The sequence below is a fragment of the Hyla sarda genome, chromosome 4 (assembly GCF_029499605.1).
Source record: "Hyla sarda isolate aHylSar1 chromosome 4, aHylSar1.hap1, whole genome shotgun sequence".
In the NCBI taxonomy this organism is placed as follows: Eukaryota; Metazoa; Chordata; class Amphibia; order Anura; family Hylidae; genus Hyla; species Hyla sarda.
Window position 1 is genome coordinate 330,708,427 of NC_079192.1, and position 20,599 is coordinate 330,729,025.

General features: G+C 42.6%; 1 protein-coding gene across 4 annotated transcripts in view; it reads left to right on the forward strand.

Annotated features, from left to right (window-relative positions):
- ACSL6 (acyl-CoA synthetase long chain family member 6) overlaps positions 1-20,599 on the forward strand; it is a 207,867-nt gene that overhangs the window by 154,171 nt on the left and 33,097 nt on the right. For 3 of the 4 annotated variants that reach the window (XM_056575058.1, XM_056575061.1, XM_056575060.1), the window contains 4 exons: positions 630-703; positions 10,698-10,775; positions 14,433-14,567; positions 18,409-18,543. In XM_056575058.1, coding sequence (XP_056431033.1) covers positions 630-703; positions 10,698-10,775; positions 14,433-14,567; positions 18,409-18,543 — 422 coding nt within the window. Of the gene's footprint in view, positions 1-629; positions 704-10,697; positions 10,776-10,838; positions 10,917-14,432; positions 14,568-18,408; positions 18,544-20,599 lie in introns of all 4 variants that reach the window. The other variant, XM_056575059.1, reaches the window with a different exon arrangement.

The window sequence follows — 20,599 nt, forward strand, 5'->3', positions numbered from 1 at the left end:
TTGTGTTTACAACTGAGGGATCAGTTACATGCTGCCCATAGAAGTCTATGGAGAGAGGAGGGAGATGGGAGGAGATGTAACTGGGGAAAGCTAAAAACAAACAAAAACTCCTTAGGTTATACTATAAAGAGATGTAAAAGTGACATACCCTCTTCTGAATGTGTATAATGTATGTGAGACCTCATACTGTAGATATAAGGCTCCATCCACTAGCCCAACTGAAAATGAGGGCAAAGTCTGAAAAATGTCATAAACCATTTCTATAATGGTCAGAAATTGGGCTACTCCTAATGTACACATACATGGCAGCTTATCTTGAAACAATAGCTACTCTTTAAAGTATAGTTTTGTTTTTGTTTTTTTTACTGGATTGTGCTGGATTGTGACAAATTGTAAAACCTAAAGACCTTTCTTCCAAAAACAGCATCATACTTGTTGACAGATTGTGTGTAGTATTGTAGCTTAGCCTCTTTTACTTCAATGGAGGTGAGAATATCAAACACAAACCATGGACAGGGATAGTGCTGTTTTGGAAGAAAGCAGCCATGGCTTTTCCAATTCTGGATGCCATTCTGTCTAGTCTATCCATCTAAGTCAAGATTACATTGTCACTTTGTTTTCTATTGCAGGCAATCCCAAAGGTGCCATGCTGACCCACGGCAATGTTGTAGCCGACTTTTCTGGATTTTTGAAAGTGACAGAGGTGAATACTTTGGAAAGTGATTTGTAACCACAGACAGGAGCACACACTGCTTGTTTATCACGTATCATACATGTTGTACAGTTTTCTTAACCAGAGCTGTGTACACTGTTATAATATTCCCTTGTCTTACTGCCAATAATATCTTTATTAAAACCCTCCCTCAGTAACTACTCCGTTAACACTGTCCCATTACTGAGGCATGTGTATCCTTTCACTTGCAAAATTGTAATAGCACAAGACTACATACACACATCCCTATGAGTGCATTAAGACATATAAACCACACCTTACTCGATCCCAAATCTTAAAGGGAACCTGTTATCAATTTCAAGCCTCCAGAACTACAAGTCATCGAAGTAGTCTCCAATACATCTGTCTGCCCCGCCTGCCTGGATTGATAGATTTCTTCCTATACCAAATCAGGGGAAGATCTATCAATTAAAGGGGTACTCCCGTGGAAACTTTTTTTTTTTTTTTTTTAAATCAACTGGTGCCAGAAAGTTAAACAGATTTGTAAATCACTTCTATTAAAAAATCTTAATCCTTCCAGTACTTTTTAGGGGCTGTATACTAAAGAGAAATCCAAAAAAGAAATGCATTTCCTCTGATGTCATGAGCACAGTGCTCTCTGCCGACCTCTGCTGTCCATTTTAGGAACTGTCCAGAGCAGCATATGTTTGCTATGGGGATTTTCTCCTGCTCTGGACAGTTCCTAAAATGGACAGCAGAGGTTAACAGAGAGCACTGTGGTCATGACATCAGAGGAAATGCATTTCTTTTTTGGATTTCTCTTTAGTATACAGCCCCTAAAAAGTACTGGAAGGATTAAGATTGTATAATAGAAGTGATTTACAAATCTATTTAACTTTCTGGCAGCAGTTAATTAAAAAAAAAGTTTTCCACGGGAGTATCCCTTTAAAGCTGTTGTAGCAACCACCGGAGACCACTCTGCTGACGTTGCATTCTGGCAGCATGAGCCAAAAACTGAGCTTTAAAGCAAAAACTGAGAAAGAGTAGGATCGTGTTTCACCTTGGAACAAGCATGGATTCCCTAAAAGTGTCCTTATATACTTTCTACAGACCATTTTATTGCAGAATACAGACTGCTTTAAATAAGCCATTTATTCTCCTAACAGATTCACAGTAAAGTGAGCTCCCTGGGAGATATATATATATATATATATATATATATATATATATATATATATATTGTATAGTTCTCACTTGTAAAGGGGCCAATTTTGATAATAAAAATATACATTATTTTTGATTACATATTGTGAACCTTATTTTCAGCTTAGGGTGAATTGATCTTTCGTTATTTAATGTTCAACATTGATGAAAATCTTGCTATAGTTATATGCCAGCAACTGTGTGCCATGCGATAATATATAACTATATGGGTTCACTACATCGCATGGTAATAAATGCCTCTATCCTGGAAGCGTTATTGTCATGAATGGGGTACTCTTTTTAAATCAACTGGTGCCAGTACTTATCAGGTGCTGTATGCTCCACAGGAAGTTCTTTTCTTTTTAAATTTCTTTCCAGTCTGACCACAGTGCTCTCTACTGACACCTCTGTCTGTCTCAGATACTGTCCAGAGCAGAAGCAATTCCCATAGCAAACCTATCCTGCTCCGGACAGTTCCTGAGACAAACAGAGGTGTCAGCAGAGAGCACTGTGACAAAAATAAATTCAAAAAGAAAAGAGCTTCCTCTGTAGCATACAGCAGCTGATAAGTACTGAAAGGATTACGATTTTTAAACAGGAGTAATTTCCATATCTCTTTAACCTTCTGGCACCAATTGATAAAAAAATAAAATAAAATTTCACCCCTTTAATATGATTCCTGACACCTGGTCCTTTCTAAAGGGAAAACGATATTATAATAACGGAAATCAATGGTCCTGTTGCGCGTTGCGGGAACTGTTAGTCTTCTTTATCGATCTTGTATACAGTACATTGTGAGCTAGTTTTCTAGTGCATCAATAACAAGCAAAAATCTATATCTTTCAATAGAAATGTAATGCACACAGCTTCTAGGTTATGAAATATATACAGTAGTCCTCCATCATTGTTAATACTAAGCAAATTATAAGCTATGTTCACCTGTTATATCCTCCAAAAAGCTACTAAGTTATCCATGAGTAAGAGAATTAATTTAAAGTTTCAAGGCACTTTACAATAAAGTTGTATTGTGATATTGGGGAGAAATCAAAAGCCATTTCTATTAAGTTCCGAACGCTGGTGCGGGCTTCGGGGGCCCACGCCCCCTCGTGACATCACGCTCCGCCCCCTCGTGACGTCACAACCCTCCCATAGACTCGCATTGAGGGGGCGTGGCGTGATGTCCCGAGGGGCAGAGTGTGACGTCTCAATAGCGCGTGGCAATCCCCCAAACCCACACCAGCGTTCGGAACTAAATGTTCCAAATGCTGGGGAGTAGAGTACCCCTTTAAGTGTTTAGGGCATCAAAGGGAACATGGGAGAACAGCATCAGAATGTTGTTTTCCACATCCAGAAAAGTACTGGGGCCAATGTGAGAGGGACACATAACCTAATAGGTAACCTTTAAAGGGAAACTGATAGCGAGTTCACCCGCACTAAACCTGATACACTTAGGTAATAGTGCGAGTGAACAGGATTACAATGAGGTATCACTATGTTGTTATCCGGTTTGTCTTGTTATTAGCTGGCATTGCTACTATATCAATATCCACTCACCTCACCATCACATGGGTGAAGGGGTGCCATGAATGTTCATGATGTGGGTGGGCATATGAGTGCAGAGGGGATGATGCAAGGAAGCTTGGTATGAGGGACCCGTCTCCATTGCGCCAAGCTGGCAATTTACAGATTAGCAATGCCAACTAATAAAGGATTTATCTCTAGAACTGGAGCGCAGATCCGGATACGTGATACCTATTGTAATTCAGTTCACCCTCACTATAACCCTGCGTTTTGGGTTTAGTGCGGGTGAACCTGCAGTCAGTTTTCCTTGAATGCTGAAATTCCCCTTAACTACTTTGTACTCCATATGGTGAAAAAAATACATTTTACTTTCCCTATCATTAACAATTTTTCATATAAAATAAAAATATACAAAGTTAGTGTGTGTATTCAGCTCACCCCCATGTCCCGTTGTGCAAGGACTGGTGCAGACTCCACCAATGCAGCTATCTGAGACAAAGAATGATGTCCCGCGCGAACTCCCATTCCAACGATGGACAGTGTGAACACAGATGACGCGTTTCGGCCCCACAAATGGGCCTTAGGCCCATTTGTGGGGCCGAAACGCGGCACCTGTGATCACACTGTCCATGTACTGGAGGTGAATATTAATAAAATTGCATCGTTGGAATGGGAGTTTGCGCTGGACATCATTATTTGTCAAAAATATATATATATATTTTTTATTGTTTTTATAGTTTTTTTTATACACTCTTAAAAAACTAAAACCTAAAAATAGTCTAAAACTAATGGCAGGAAACTTATAAGAACGACATTTACTATATACTGGCTGCCCTGCAGGTTTGTAAGAACCCTCGTCTAGCTTGTAAAGGTAGCAATCTTAAAGGGGTATTCCAGGCAAAAACTTTTTTTTATATATCAACTGGCTCCGGAAAGTTAAACAGATTTGTAAATTACTTCTATTAAAAAATCTTAATCCTTCCAATAGTTATTAGCTTTCTGATGACTCACGTCCCGGGAGCTGTCCATTGAGCAGTTAGACAGAAAACTTCAGAAGCTAATAACTATTGGAAGGATTAAGATTTTTTAATAGAAGTAATTTACAAATCTGTTTAACTTTCCGGAGCCAGTTGATATATAAAAAAGTTTTTGCCTGGAATACACCTTTAATATTCAGGTTTGGGAACACCTCTATTAGAAGAAGGTATGGTCATAAAATGTGTTCTAATGTGATCAAGTATTATGTAGCAGTCTAATGAATTAATAATGAACTAAAAATCCATCTGTATTCAAAACAATGAGAAAGCTTATGGTTCTCAGACCAAGGAGCCCACAGCCAAAAGCATTATAATGCTATTAAGGTTCTGAATAAAGACATTTGTACTGAAGAAAGTACAGCCATGTGTTCGCCAGAGAGTCTTGCCATTTGAGTAATAGAACAGGTTTGTTTCTTGTGGTACCTTATATTTAGAACTGTGCAAGTAGACTAAACCCCTAAATATGATATCTTAGGATCGGCATTTTGATTTATTTGGTAGCTATAGATTATAAAACACATCTCTGATACAGTAACCCATACCAGGTGCTGTTGACCCCACTTTAAATGGACACTCTAATTACAACTAATTTTTTGCTATTGCACTCCTTATGGTAAATAAAAAATATTTCGAATATACTTTGTTTAATTAAAAGGAAGTTTTCTATGTTTTATTTGTGCTTAAAAAAAAGCTCAAGAGCACATTTTCCCCCATCTTATACACAGACTTTGGACCAAAGTCCAAACACAGGAAGTGCAGCCTGGAGTGCTGAGGGGGGAGTGTCCAGCCAACAGCATATGGCAGTTAAGTGTGAGAGGAGCTGTGATTGGATGAGGCTGGACACCCCCCCCCCCCCCCTCAGTACTCCAGGCTGCACTTTCTGTGTTTGGACTTCGGTCCAAAGTCTGTGTATGAGATGGGGGAAAATGTGCTCTTGAGCTATTAGAAATATTTTGTATTTACCATAAGGAGTGCAATAGCAAAAATTTGTTTTAATGAGAGTTACCCGTTAAAGGAAAACGGAGTTCCTTTTTTTGATAACCTCATAAAATGGCACCCGATGTTTTGACCTTATTGCCTCCATTGCAGGAGATAATTTGTCCCCGGGGTGGCTCTTTTATCACATAATAAAGTAGAAGCTGACCCAGAATTAGTGTGCAGTTTTCTGCTCCTCATCACCTATTAGGATTGCAACTCTTAAAAAATCTTTTTTAAACAAACTCATAGGTACCAGTCTGTTCATTTTGACAGGTAGCAGCAATGACAAAACATCATGGGAAACTAGAAACAATGGTCTAAATCCATTTAATTATTTGTAGAATAATACAGTATAATGAGATTAAAGGGGTACTCCGGGGATCCATCTTTCTGAACATTTTGTTCAGAATGCTCAGAGCCAGGGTCTGTGATCGTGATGGCATGGTTACGCCCCCTTGTGACATCACACCATGCCCCCTCCATTCATTTCTATGGGAGGGATCGTGTCTATAGGCATGAATGGAGGGGCATGGCGTGACATCAGGAGGGGGCGTGGCTGTGACGTAACGACCACTGTCAGAGGAACCCAGCGATTTTTACAGCATTGAGTGCTGCAGGAGATCGCTGGGTGCCTCAGTAGCGGGACCCCCACGATCATATATCTTATCCCCTATCCTTTGGATAGGGGATAAGATGTCTAGCAGCGTAGTACCCCTTTAAGCTAAGGTTGCTTCCAGACCAAACCCTTGGGTTCCTTTGGCCATGGTCGAGGAGTTATATAGGCACATTTGAAAAACCTCCACACTGAACCTGCTCACAGATGCTTGCCATAGTAAAATGAAAGCCACCAACAGTCATAAAATAGGATGTTATACCTTCTACTCTCGCTTCTTTTAATACTTCATGGTGACAGGTTCAGGTGCTATGACCCCAACCAATTGCTAAAACGAAAGCTTTTTTGGCTGAATTCAGCTCCCTTACCCCTCCCTGGAGACGTGTGTTCAGCACTTAGTATGGACTTCTTACTCTTGGCTCTCCAAGGATCAGCCAATTACTGCTGAATATAACTGAATCGGCAACATGCTCCAGAATCTGTGTTGAAATCTGTGTGAAAAAACTGTGTGGACATACCCTCTAGGTCTGTCTCCTGAAAGATGTGCTCCAAGCCTTAGAGTATTAATAGTGTGGGACATTACGGTTCAGTTGTTTCCTGGTAGGAGACACCGATCTTACATTCCATCCACAGGAGAAGTGAAAAACAGTGACTATTTTGTGATAATGGTGGTGTGTGTCAAGGAGTAGGACATATGAAAATGAACAGTCAGTTATTAAAGGGGTACTCCGGTGGAAAACAATTCTGGTGCCAGAAAGTTAAACAGATTTGTAAATTATTTCTATTAAAAAATCTTAATCCTTCTAGTACTTATCAGCTCCTGTATGCTCCACAGTAAGTTGTATTTCTTTCTGGAATTATTTTCAGTCTGACCACAGTGCTCTCTGTGCACACCTCTGTGCATGTCAGGAACTGTCCAGAGCAGAAAAAAAATCCCCATAGCAAACAGTCGTCAGCAGAGAGCACTGTGGTCAGACTGAAAAGAATTCCAGAAAGAAATAAAACTTCCTGTAGAGCATACAGCAGCTGATCAGTACTGGAAGGATTACGTTTTTTAAATAGAAGTCGTTTACAAATCTGTGACACAAAATTGCAGAAGCCAGCGGTAAAAGTAACTTCACCTTTATTTCATCCAAGATAAAATGTAGACATGGATGAAAACTCAGGAAGCTTACAGCATGACGCGTTTCGGGTCATGTGACCTTTCATCAGATGCATGTAAGATGTACTTTTACGTTCAATAGTTTTTTTTATTGAATTTTTAAAAGAAGAGCAAGTGCAAAAAGAATATATGGGTAGACGCAGCTACCAACAAAAACAGAAGAATGTAAGATCACATTGATAGTAGACTACATATTTGTGAAGTATAGCATAAGTAAAGTATAAACATTACAATGTTCAATAATGGGTCGAAAATAACCAAAATAACTGTAACTGCAGCAGTCATCAGACTACGTAGAAAAGAACAAAACAAATAAGAAGTAATAAACCACTAATCCTGTCTTTATGGCAGTAATGAGTAAACTCAGCGTCAGAATGTGGGTGTAGGGGGTACCCTTCTACTAAGAGTAGAAAAAATGAGGAGTTCTATATAATGAGTAGATGTTAAAGTTATTCTCCACAGATCATGGTACAATGTACCTCTGGTGCTCCAAAGCTCATAGAATGCCTAATGGTAGATATAACAGAATACGACATACATGGGGCAATAAAGGAGATAAACTATCATTACATTAGGTGTATAGCCCAAGCATCTCTACAGAGAGGACCTGAAGTAAACGGACTGTTCCCATGAAAGTCACCTAGAAGAGAATTTCAATATGTGACCTGAACCTCTATCTAGGATGGATTCAAAACTATAAGTGGTATGAATCTTACTAATTACTAAGTCGATGGAGGGGATGGAGGGAGATTTCCGTAAGCGGGTGAGTACTATCTTAGCTACTATACATATAATGCAGAAAAGGTCTCTGTCTTTGGGGGAGATACAAGGGATTTCCAGGAACAGGAGGACAGAGTGAGGAGGCCAGTTGGTTGTACAATGAAAAACAGAGTTGAGGAGATTTTTCACTGCGTCCCAATAGAAGCAATCAGTGGACACCTCCAGAGGATATGAGCTAGAGTGCCTCTTTGGCCGCATCCACGCCAGCACCTATCAGTAGACCCTGGATACATCCGGGATAACCTTTCCCGTGTGAGATACCAACTAAGCAGATATTTATAGGCCGATTCCAAATACGTTGCGCATTGAAATGCACTCCGGACGTTTCTAAAAGCCTTATGCCATTCCTTCTCATCAATCGAAATGTTGAAATCCCGCTCCCATGTCTTGAGAGGATAAGTCTTCTTGCAAACATCTGAGTTAGTGAGGGCGACATATAGAGGCCTCAGGTCTCTCTGAGAGGAGGAAAGATAATGAAATGTATATCTATCTATTCCTATGGTAGTGGGGGATAGTGAATGTAGAAAATGCCTAACTTGTAGGTAGAAGTCCTTATTGGGAAGGGAAAACTCATCTTCTAATGCTGCAAAGGGCCTAATACCATGCTCGTCCGTATGTAAGATGTACATTTAACCCCTCTCAAGTGTTCTTGAATCCTTTTCTTCAACGCTCTTTTCGTACTCTTATTTTGGTAGCACGAAAAGAGCGTTGAAGAAAAGGATTGAAGAACACTTGAGAGGGGTTAACAGTACATCTTATACTAATGCCTCGAATGTTTCAAAACACTTCAGAACTGTACATGCAGGTGATGTGTCTGATTTTCAATTTTATGGTATTGAAGTTGTCCAACAACCAGAAAGGGGTGGTGATCCCATAAAAATCCTGCAGAAGTCTTTTGGATTAATTCATTACACACGTTCCAACCATATGGTTTTAATTTAAGGTCTGATGTTATCTTGCATTGTTAGATGTTTTTTCATTTTTTCATATTTTGTTCACTATATTTGTATGTTTTTCACAGTAGAATATGTGATGTTCGGTTCCGTTTGGGAACCTTATGCCATGATCAATATCATGATATGCAGTGGTGAGGTGTTTGGGCTTTGGATCCTATAGGGTTAAACCCTGAGCTGTGGTTTGCACACCTGTTCTATTCAGCCCTCTACCTTCCCACTGCCCATCATGCATCTGATGAAAGGTTACATGACCTGAAATGCGTCATGCTGTACGCTTCCTGAGTTTTTATCCATTGTCATTATTGTTTGAGACGGATCCATGTCTACATTTTAACTTGGATGAAATAAAGGTGAAGTTACTTTTACCGCTGGCTTCTGCAATTTTGTGTCACAGTTGGAGGTCTTCTTTGCCGTGCGGTAGGACTGGGTGAGCTGACGTCTCCTGCTTTAATTTACAAATCTGTTTAACATTCTGGCACCAGTTGATATTAAAAAAATTTTTTTTCCACCTAAGTGCCCCTTTAAAGGGGTACTCCCACCCTAGACATCTTATCCCCTATCCAAAGGATAGGGGATAAGATGTCTGATCGCGGGGGTCCCGCCGCTGGGGACCACAGCAATATTGCATGCGGCACCCACCTGTTTCTTGTCTGGAAGCGCTGGATGGTCTGGGTCGCGACTATGGGAACGGAAGTCCGTGACGTCAGGACTCCGCCCTGTGTGACGTCACGCCCCGTCCCCTCAATGCAAGTCTACGGGAGGGGGCGTGACGGCCGTCACACCCCCTCCCATAGACTTGCATTGAGGGGACGGGGCGTGACGTCACACGAGTCCTGACGTTCCCGTAGTCGCGACCCAGACCCTCCAGCGCTTACGGACAAGTAACAGGTGGGTGCCACATGCAATACTGCGGGGGTCCCCAGCGGTGGGACGCCCGCGATCAGACATCTTATCCCCTATCCTTTGGATAGGGGATAAGATGTCTAGGGTGGGAGTACCCCTTTAAGGTTCATGAGGTGGAAGCAGCAAAATAAGCAAATATTAGAATCTAGGGAACTTTTACAAAGGGAAGAATTTTGATGACTAGTCCACTGGGTCACAGTATCTTCCAAAAACTAGTCTTGTTGGGTGTTCCCACTATGCAATAGTTACTACTTACAAAAAGAGTCCAAGGAAGAACAATCGGTGAATTGATGACATGGTCATGAACAACCAAGGTTCATTGATGTGTCTGGGAAGCAAAACCAACCAAACTGAAGCCAGATCCTGTTTTGCTCTGTAGTGTACAGTACCATTGTATTTAGCATCAATACTGAATTCAGCTAAATGGGCTCCTTGAAGATCCTCGGCCACCTAAGCTAACCAGCTTTGAGTCAGGCTATGCATTCTTTTCTACAATAAATACCACTTCAATATTTTTTCGTTGTCAAATTTCCAGATAAAGCTGTCTTACAAGAGCAGATTACTATTATGCTGTAAAGTAGTAAAAAGAAACAAACAGTTAAGGCACAGAAGCGCATCTGCGGAAAAGGGTGTTTATGCTGTGGGGCTGTGTGTTGTTTCTAATTCTCACTATTCCAGCTAACATACTGTAGCTTCACTGACCATGTGGCCTAACACTGTACTGTGTATGCTGCTCACTCTACCTGACTTTTTCTCTAAATAACCCCTCCCCCTGATTGCGCCATTTTCTTCTTTATTGTTTTATGACTTTCTCGTTGTCTTCCTGTCAGTGTTTCTCTCCTTTTCTGTCTCCCACGCCCTTCACCTGCAGAAAGTGATATTTCCGAAACAGGACGATGTGCTCATCTCCTTCTTGCCTCTGGCTCACATGTTTGAGAGAGTTATACAGGTAAGCCTCTTGCCTGATCTGACTTGGCCTTGTTGGGCTGCCTGTGTTTTTTTTTCTTTCCAGAGTCAGTGGTCCCCCACATCTGAGGATGTACACATTTCCTATTTGCCCTTAGCACACATGTTTGAGAGAATGGTGCAGGTAAGGTCTTTGTGTTGGTGAAAGTAGTGGAGCTCTCACCGAGATCCCAATGAAATGATCTGAGAAGATCAAAGTCATAACTAAAATGAAATCAGAGATCACTAATAAAACCAATCATTTTAGAAGGAACTAACTTTCTCAAATGTTTTTTATACAAAATTCCTTTAAGGCTGGGTTCAAACATAGTATTTTGTTTAGTATTTTCACCCAAACCAATAATGGAACCAAAACAGAGAAAAACTATTATGAAAAGATGTGCTCCTTTTTGTGGGTTGGTTTTACTTACTGACCAAAAATACTATGTGTGAATCCAGCCTTATACTGATTCTGCTCATAGGCCATAGGCATACTTAGCTTAGATAGTTATCTAGATCAGTTACAGTCTGATCAAGAGCACATCCACCATATCATATGTCATTAATTATCTGGCATCAAATAGTTTTCTGTAGACTGAACATAAAAATACATTAAAGGAAATGTATCACGCTGAAAAACTTAACCCGTAGGATAGGGGATAAGTTTTAGATCATGGGGGGTCCGACCGGTGAGACCGCCTGCGATCTCCTGTATGGGGCCCCAGCTCTCTCCAGGAGCGGCACATCACAACCATCGCACAAAGCGGCTGCCGACATGCCCCCCCCCCCCCCAATATATCTCTATGGGAGAACCGAGATGGGAAACAGCTCTCCAACAGAGATATATGGAGAGGTGTGTCTGATGCCTCTTCTCCCACTTACGGGAGAGCCAGGGCCCCTTGCAGGAGATAGGGATAAGTGTTTCAGCGGTGTTTATCTCACCAAACACTGTCCCTCAAGCATTCATGTTTAGGCTTGAAAGGGAAAGAATCCATCCCAGCTTCATATGTTATTCTTTAGTGGATAGACTTCACATGTTACCCATCAGAATCTATGTATTTGGACTTGTTACACTTGTTGTGAGTGAAGAAACTCATGATAGCTAGCTGAGCAAGACAGCGCTGGATTGCAGTGGGGTAGGTATATGACACAAGTATGCCTACCATCCATTCCGAACAAACCACTACAAAGAGATATGTAGGGTCACGTGCAGCAGATAGGTGCCAAAAATATTTTCAGCTGAAGATTACCTCCATATATGTGGAAGAGGTTGTTTCTGCATCATTAACATTGCTTTCTACAAGCCTCATTGAGATGCATGAGAATTCTGAGTTGACCCTTAAAGACCTAGACATCTTATCCCACATCCAGAGCATAGGACAGATGTCTGATCACAGGGGTCCCGCCGCTTGACCCCTGCGATCTCTGTGTAGCACCCAGAGGGGGTCGTGACGTCACGCCCCCTCAATGCAAGTCTATGGGAGGGGTCGTGGCGGCCATCATTCCCCCTCCCAAAGACTTAAATTGAGGGGGCGTGGCAGCACGAGGGGTGTGGCTGTGACATCACGACGCCTGCTGCCCGCTCCAAGCGTTCGGAACAAAATGTTCCAAATGCTGGGGCAGCGGAGTACCCCTTTAAAAAGCTAACCTGCTGATGATCTCCAGGTGTCAGTAGTTAAAAAAATATATATATTAGATATAGTAAAAACACAAAATACAATTTTTATGCCGTACATTACAGGTATATTAGAGATATAGAGTTTTAGTACGGATAAATGGCATATTGGAGCACCATATTAAAGGGGTACTCAACTGGTGCCAGAAAGTTAAACATATTTGTAAATTACTTCTATTTAAAAATCTTAATCCTTCTAGTACTTATCAGCTACTGTACGATCCCTGCCTGACCACGGTGCTCTCTGCTGACACCTCTGTCCATTTTAGGAACTGTCCAGAGTAGGAGCAAATCCCCATAGGAAACCTATCCTGCTCTGGACAGTTGTCAGCAGAGAGCACTGTGGTCAGACAGAAAGGAAAAAAAAAACCTTCCTGTGGATCATACAGCAGCTAAGTACTGGAAGGATTAAGAATTTTAAATAGAAGTAATTTACAAATCTGTTTAACTTTCTGGCACCAGTTGATTTATATATATATTTTTTTCCTGTGGAGTAACCCTTTAAAGGTACTATAATGCTTATGGTGACCATAACACAATAGCGGAGGTTGAAAGGTCAGCCACTACTGCTCTGTGGAATGACTTCTGTCTAGGTCACAGAGCATGCTTAAAAAGCATGTTCTGTGACCTTTGTCTTTGTCTAATGGGGGTTACTATAGAGCAAATCTAAATTCTGTTAAAGGGGTACTCCACTGGAAAACTTTTTTTTTAAATCAACTGGTGCCAGAAAGTTTAACAGATTTGTAAATTACTTCTATTAGAAAATCGTAATCCTTCCTGTACTTATCAGCTGCTGTATGATCCACAAGTTCTTTTCTTTTTAAATTTCCTTTCTGCCTGACCATAGTGCTCTCTGCTGACACATCTGTACATCTTGGGAACTGTCCAAATTGGGAGCAAATCCCCATAGAAAACCTTTTATGCTCTGAACAGTTCCTAAAATGGACAGAGGTGTCAGCAAAAAGCACTGTGGTAAGACAGAAATAAAATTCAAAAAGATAAGAACTTCCTGTGGATCATAGCATCAGCTGATAAGTACAGGGAGGATTAAGATTTTTTAATAGAAGTCATTTACAAATCTGTCTTACTTTCTGGCACCAGTTGATTAAAAAATAGGTTACCACCGGAGTACCCCTTTAAAAACAAGATAATAATTTACTAAAAATGAAATATAAAATTACCATCCGAACACAAAAACTATTAGAAAAAAAATAACGTGTAAGTATCTGGCTCTAATTGGTGAAAGTTTGGAGGGGGGCTGCTGGCTGGTTTTAGGTGTTAAATACTTACAATGTGCACAATAGAAAACTCTTTAGTATATGCTATTAAAGGGGTATTCCGGGCAAAAACATTTTATCCCCTATCCAAAAGGAAAGGGGATAAGATGTCTGATAGCAGAGGGCCCGCTGCTGAGACCCCCCGTGATCTCCCTGCAGCACCCACATTCTATGCGGGTGCTGAATCTCCAGTTTTGGAAACCTCCGGGTTTCTGGGACTGGGGACGTGATGTCACACCACGCCCCCTCCATTCCTGTCTATGGGAGGGGACGTGATGGCCTCCACACCCCCTCCCATAGACATGAATGGAGGGGGCGTGGCGTGACGTCATGTCCCCAGTCCCAGAAACCCGGAGGTTTCCGAAACTGGAGATTAAGCACCCGCATAGAATGCAGATGCTGGAGGGAGATCGTGGGGGGTCTCAGCAGCGGGCCCTCTGCGATCAGACATCTTATCCCCTATCCTTTGGATAGGGGATAAAATGTTTTTGCCCGGAATACCCCTTTAATATATTTTCTGATTTCTAGGACTTCTGTAAACTTTCTTTCTGAGTAGACTTTTGTAGTGGATTAGTCCTGAACATCAACTAGAAGTATAACTGTGTGAATGTAAATAACATTACATCAGACTGTTTACTAACAATCTGTCTGTGTACCAAGCTGTAATAATTGGAATTCACCCTTACTCTTACTTTTCTCATATTAACAGTCGGTAGTATATTGCCATGGTGGACGCATTGGCTTCTTCCAAGGTGACATTCGTCTTCTATCTGATGACATGAAGACTTTACGGCCCACTATTTTCCCAGTTGTTCCAAGATTATTAAACAGAATGTACGACAAGGTGGGTAACTTCAGCACAAGTGCAACTGCTAACATTGCAGATAATTTCACTGAAATATGATTCATGTTGGAATTGATTTACTGGACCAATTATGAAAACATGAAACCCTGCGGCAGTAATGGCCTTTCCCATGGGGCAAATCATCCAGAGATCATTAACTAAAACATGTCAGCATTTCTTCCAACTAGCAATAAGCCGTAGATTCCATCGCTTGCATATCACTAGGCTAATCCCTGGGGATCCGCAGAACCATGAGTATTCTCATACTGCAATGGAGCTTCTTGATATAGAGCAGTAGTCCTCAACCTGTAGCTCTTCATCTGCTGCAAAAGTACAACTCTTTCCATGTTGTGACAGCAATGTCCCAAAGTAAAGCAAATACAGATCAATTTGTTTACCTTTGAATACTTGTTTACATCAAATATGTGAACTTTAATTTGTCGGGTGAATAGCATGCAGCTGAGCGCTCCTCTCTCTGCTCTGTCTGCATGCAACCAAGACATACCTATAGACTTGCACTGATGGTTTGTCTCGGTCACGTGGCACTTAGCCAGGATTGAAAGCCTTTAGTGTGGTCTTTTTCTCCTCACCAGGGGGTCTGAACACTGATCAATAAGACTTTTGACATCTCAAGTGCCCATTTAATAATATATTTCTAATAACTATTGCTCAGTTTGTCCTTAGGCAGTGTCCTGTTACCCGAGTTCCAGCTACAATATGTGAGAAGCTTCTGCTAACTGCTTAAGAGTGTATTTACATGTACAGTATCCTACGCATATTTGATGTGCAGGATTTGAGGCTGCAGATTTACATTGAACTCTGCAGAATAAAATCTGTACTTTTAAGGGGGTACTCCGGGATAACATGTCTGATCGCAAGGGTCCTGCCGCTGGGGACCCCCCGCGATCTCTGATCTGCACCCGGCATTCGTTTAGAGTGTCGCATTCCCATAGACTTGCATTGAGGGGGCATGGCGTGATGTCACAAGCGGGGCGTGACTATGATGTCACGAGCCTCCGCCCCGCATCGACAGTCATCCGGCACGGAGCGAAGTTTGCTCCATGCACCGGATGTCTAGGGTACCGCAGACGAGATCGTGGGGGGCCCCCGCGGCGGGACACCCACGATCAGACATCTTATCCCCTATCCTTTTGATAGGGGATAAGATATCTAGGGGTGGAGTACCCCTTTAAATCCTGAACATCAAATGTGTGCAGGATAATGTATGTGTGAATACACCCTTAATCTGTGCATGGGGTACTGTGAGCTGACCTGCTAAACTTTTTTGTGCATTACATTACCATATTAATATACATATGAGAGTCAGGTTTAAAGTGTACCTGTCGTATCACAGAAAAACAATTATGCTCATATATATATATTAATCCCTATGTCACGCAGATGCTTTTTATGGGTCTAGCATCTGTATTTGGCTCACAAATCCCTCAGTTCTTATGCTCACTTATTTGGACATCAGGAAGGGACGTGTCTGAGGCAAGCACTCACCATGCATTCACTTTCTTCACTGCTGTGCAGTGCTGGGTCTCTTCATCCAATGACTGCTGGCTGCTCTTTGTCCCAGTCTGTGCTTCAGCTTGGATAAAGATGAAGCTGCAGCTGGAAAGTATTATGTTCTGGGTGGTATAGCGACCCCTAGTAGGTTTTTTTTTTTGTAAGCCATGAGCTCTATAAAAAATTAGATAAAAAATGTATTAGTGTATTAGAAAGGTAAATGTTTTGCCAAGATGTACAACATAAAATACGTTTTTGAAGGGGTGGGGGTGAAGGGTCTGACACCTAAACCAAACCACACCATCCTTCTTTTCTCAGACATCATCTGTCAGGGTTGAGTCTTGAGGCCCCATACACAGTAGATGGTTTGTCAGTCCCACCAAGATCAGCTGGCGTGGCCAGCATTAGTTTAATGTGTATGACCAGCATTATCCTTCTCATGAATACTAGATGTTCCTTTGATTCTGACAGTGCCCAGTTAAATATCTGCATATTGTATGAAATTCATTATATTTGAGATTAGTTATTTGGTTACATAACACATTCCCCTGCTAAGCTTCTATGCAGGATTTCCCAGTAGGGCTGTGAGAAGAGTTCGTAGTCCAATCCCCTCTCTCCAGACCCCCAAAAAACAATTCAATCTGGCGTTTATCAGAGCAACCTTCTAGGACAAATTGACGCCTCACTAGTGTGCTGTATCCTGTTCGAGCCAATCCTGCTTCAAGTGTGATACCATGGGTGGTGTAGGGAAATACCTTATCAGTTTGTGATGCCAGGGCACCGTTAGCCTATACACAGTCCGAGGTTGGAGACAGCTTCTCCTTGGCCAGACACGGGGACAGAAGAAACACAACCGACGCCAGGTTACGCATAAATGTCTTTACTGAGCAGGGTGCAGATGGTATTACACAGACAGTAAGGTGTAGAATGAAGAGGATGCAGTGTAGACCCTTGGAAACCTTGTTGCCTTGCTGGGACTTGTGGTTCTTTCACCCAATAGATTGATACTGACTTTAGAGAATTGAAGATTGATCCAGGTAGCTAGAGTTCTGCATGAACTTCCACCTTGCGGGTGATCCTTGCAGAATGACCGGATAAAATAGATTTGAGCTGGGCCTTCCCTCAGAGCTCTCTACTGGTGTTCAGGAACAACTGGAGATGAACTGGGGCAACTCCTCCCCCCACCACACTATATGGCCAAGAATTTAAGGGTTCCCATTGGCAGGCAGGGTAACATGGGCGTGCACTCCTTAACTCTTAAATGTACAATAACACATATAAATAACACTTATAGAAATAACATAACATGAAAATTATAAAAATATATTGAACTCAATAGAAACCATAATTAGTCACTCAGTGGGCCCAAAACCTGTGCTGCATGTCTGCCTGGGGACATCCGAAGCCACAGGACAGCCTTTGGTGCCAGGAGACCACACAAGCACGTCCCAAATCATGTTCTAGTTGCAAACAACATCACACATAAGACAGGCCTGAGCTGCATGTGCAGTGATCATGACACTGAATGGAGTTTGGTGCATTTTACCTAAAAGAACGTCTGCAGTCTATGCTGGGCATCTTGCTCAAGTTTCTAGTTCCACGAAGTAGAATTTACTAACCAGAGGAGGAGAAAGCTGAACATGGGGTCCCTTTTTACACAGAGGAATGATCTACATAAGTGCTGTGTGGCTCAACATGTCACAGAAGTTCTTCAGAGTACTCCTTGTATATAGGGTATCATGCCACAAAACCGTGAGAAAAATTAGAAGTATCTGCCCTACAGTAAGCCAATTCATTTAGGCCTATTACAGTACAAAGCACCAAATTGGACTATTCCTGTATTATATTTGCAACTGCATCTAGACTACTATACCACTTACATGTACACACTAGAGACTTTCCAGTCCAGTTTATCTGCTAAAACAGCAACTCTCACAAATCAGGTTTCTGTTTCTTGTGAATCCCCCTCCCCAAACCATACATATACATACTTGGTTTGGCAAAGTGTGCAGTGTGTTTTTCAGCAGGGAAGCGGTGGGTGGTCTGACACCTAAATCCACACCATTCTTCTTTTCTCCGATATCACCAAAATCAGCAGCCTTGGCCAACATAAGTTTAATGTGTATGGTCAGAATTATCCTTCTCATGAATACTAGATGCATCTCTGTCTACTACCAAAATTTTTCCAATTTTTCACTTCTACTTTACTGCTTACCATGACTCAAAATGTTCCTAGTGTTTTTTATTTAGATAAATAAAACATGCCATTGGGTGTAAATTTGCTCATGGTTTCTAAAATGGCATTGTCTTTCATCTTTCTTTGTTTTAGATTTTTAGCCAAGCAGACACAAAGGTTAAGAGATGGATCCTGGACTTTGCATCTCAAAGGAAGGAAGCTGAAGTAAGGAGAGGAGTCATTCGAAACAATAGTCTTTGGGACAAACTACTTTTTAATAAAGTCCAGGTAAATAAAAAAGGCAAAATCAGTCTATAAAATATTAAGTGCTAAAAAAACAAAGGGGTCCTTATTGAATACTTCCAAAGGGAAAATCGATGCTGACCATTGAACTATTCTTTCAGAACTTAAAGCGTTACTGTTATTTGAAAAAGTTTAAAAAGTACCTATCATGATCTAAACTCTCCTTGATATCCTCCCCCATCTGTCCCTGACTCTCACTAGAGATACCAGCCGTACAGAGATCTCCATACAATATAAGTGATTATATACAGGACCATATGGTGGTAGATATCAGCTGTACACAGGATATGTATACCATATAAGTGATTATATACAGGACCATATGACGATAGATATCAGCTGTACACAGGATCTGTACACCATAAAAGTGATTACAGTTACATAAAGGGACTCACAATTACGCCTTTTCTGATCAGTCGGGTCCTCTTTCCTTTTCTTCCTTGTCTGGATCAGACTGCCATGTCCATCTCATCTGCAGGACAAACATGTTAGACTCTCCCAATCTATAGGCCCACAAACTGTAATAATGCCCTCCTTGGTGTACTGCACAGTAAAAGGGTAGGTAGGTAGATCAGAAAGCCAGATATCTAGGTACTTAGGCAGCCATGTATGTAGGCTAGGTATGTACATAGTTAGGTAGCCAGGTATGTAGGTAGGTAGCAAGATATGTAGGTTGGTAGTTAGGCAGCCAGGTATGTAGGTAGTTAGATAGCCAGGTATGTAGGTAAGTAAAAATAAAGTTAGGTAGCCAGGTAGTTAGTCAAGTATATAGCCAGCACCCCCCTCCACCCAGTGCCGGATCCAGAGTCTAGTCTCAGGAGGAGCACTATCAGAGTATTTTGTGTTAGCGGACAGAAAATAAGGTGTTGCTTACGGAAGTTACAGGCAAGTAATTTCCCCTGGAGGTAGTGGCCCCTAGTAGATCATGCCCCCAGGTAGTTAATGTCCCCCAGATAGGTAGTTATGCCCCCTGTGGGTAAATCCCCAAGATAGCTGCCCCTGTATGAAAACCCCCTATGTAGGTAGTTCCCCCACAGTGGGTGTAGGCAGCATGGGCCCCCCCCCCCACAGTGGGTATAGGCAGCTGGGTCCCCCCCACAGTAGGTATAGGCAGCTGGGTCCCCCCCACAGTAGGTGTAGGCAGCAGGGTCCCCCCCACAGTAGGTGTAGGCAGCGGGGTGCCCCCACAGTAGGTGTAGGCAGTGGGGTCCCCCACAGTAGTTGTAGGCAGTGGGGTCCCCCCACAGTAGTTGTAGGTAGCGGGGTCCCCCCACAGTAGTTGTAGGTAGTGGGGTCCCCCCCACAGTAGTTGTAGGTAGTGGGGTCCCTCCACAGTAGGTGTAGGCAGCGCGGTCCCCCCAGAGTAGGTGTAGGCAGCTGGGTCCCCCCACAGTAGGTGTAGGCAGAAGGGTCCCCCCCCCACAGTAGGTGTAGGGAGCGGGGTCCCCCCCACAGTAGGTGTAGGCAGCGGGGTCCCCCCCACAGTAGGTGTAGGCAGCGGGGTCCCCCCACAGTAGGTGTAGGCAGTGGGGTCCCCCCACAGTAGATGTAGGCAGTGGGGTCCCCCCACAGTAGGTGTAGGCAGCGGGGTCCCCCCACAGTAGGTGTTGGCAGCAGAGTTCCCCTCCCCCCCCCCCCAATCCCAGGTTGAAAAAAATTATGCTCACCTGATGTCCCACGCAGCAATCTTCTCCTCCACAGCAGGGGCCCGCGTCTTTCTTCCTCCAAAGTGCAGGCGCTGATGAGTGACGTCATCAGCATCTGCACTGCGCAGCGGAAGGCGGAGGTCACGTCTCCGCTGTGTAGGCACAGATGCGGCTCACACAGAGGGAATGCCTTTTCCTGTATGTGTGTGTGTGTACTGCACATACAGAAGAAAGCAGTGCTGTCTGCTGGGGATCCGGGGCAAGTGTCCTGGATCCTCAGCAGCGGCTGGCCCTTTACCTGGCCAGGCCCTCGGACAACATCCGATCAGACCGGCCGGTCGCTCCGCCCCTGGCTGCAGCTTTAGGAGCTGTGACTGAACACACTTTTTGTCTGT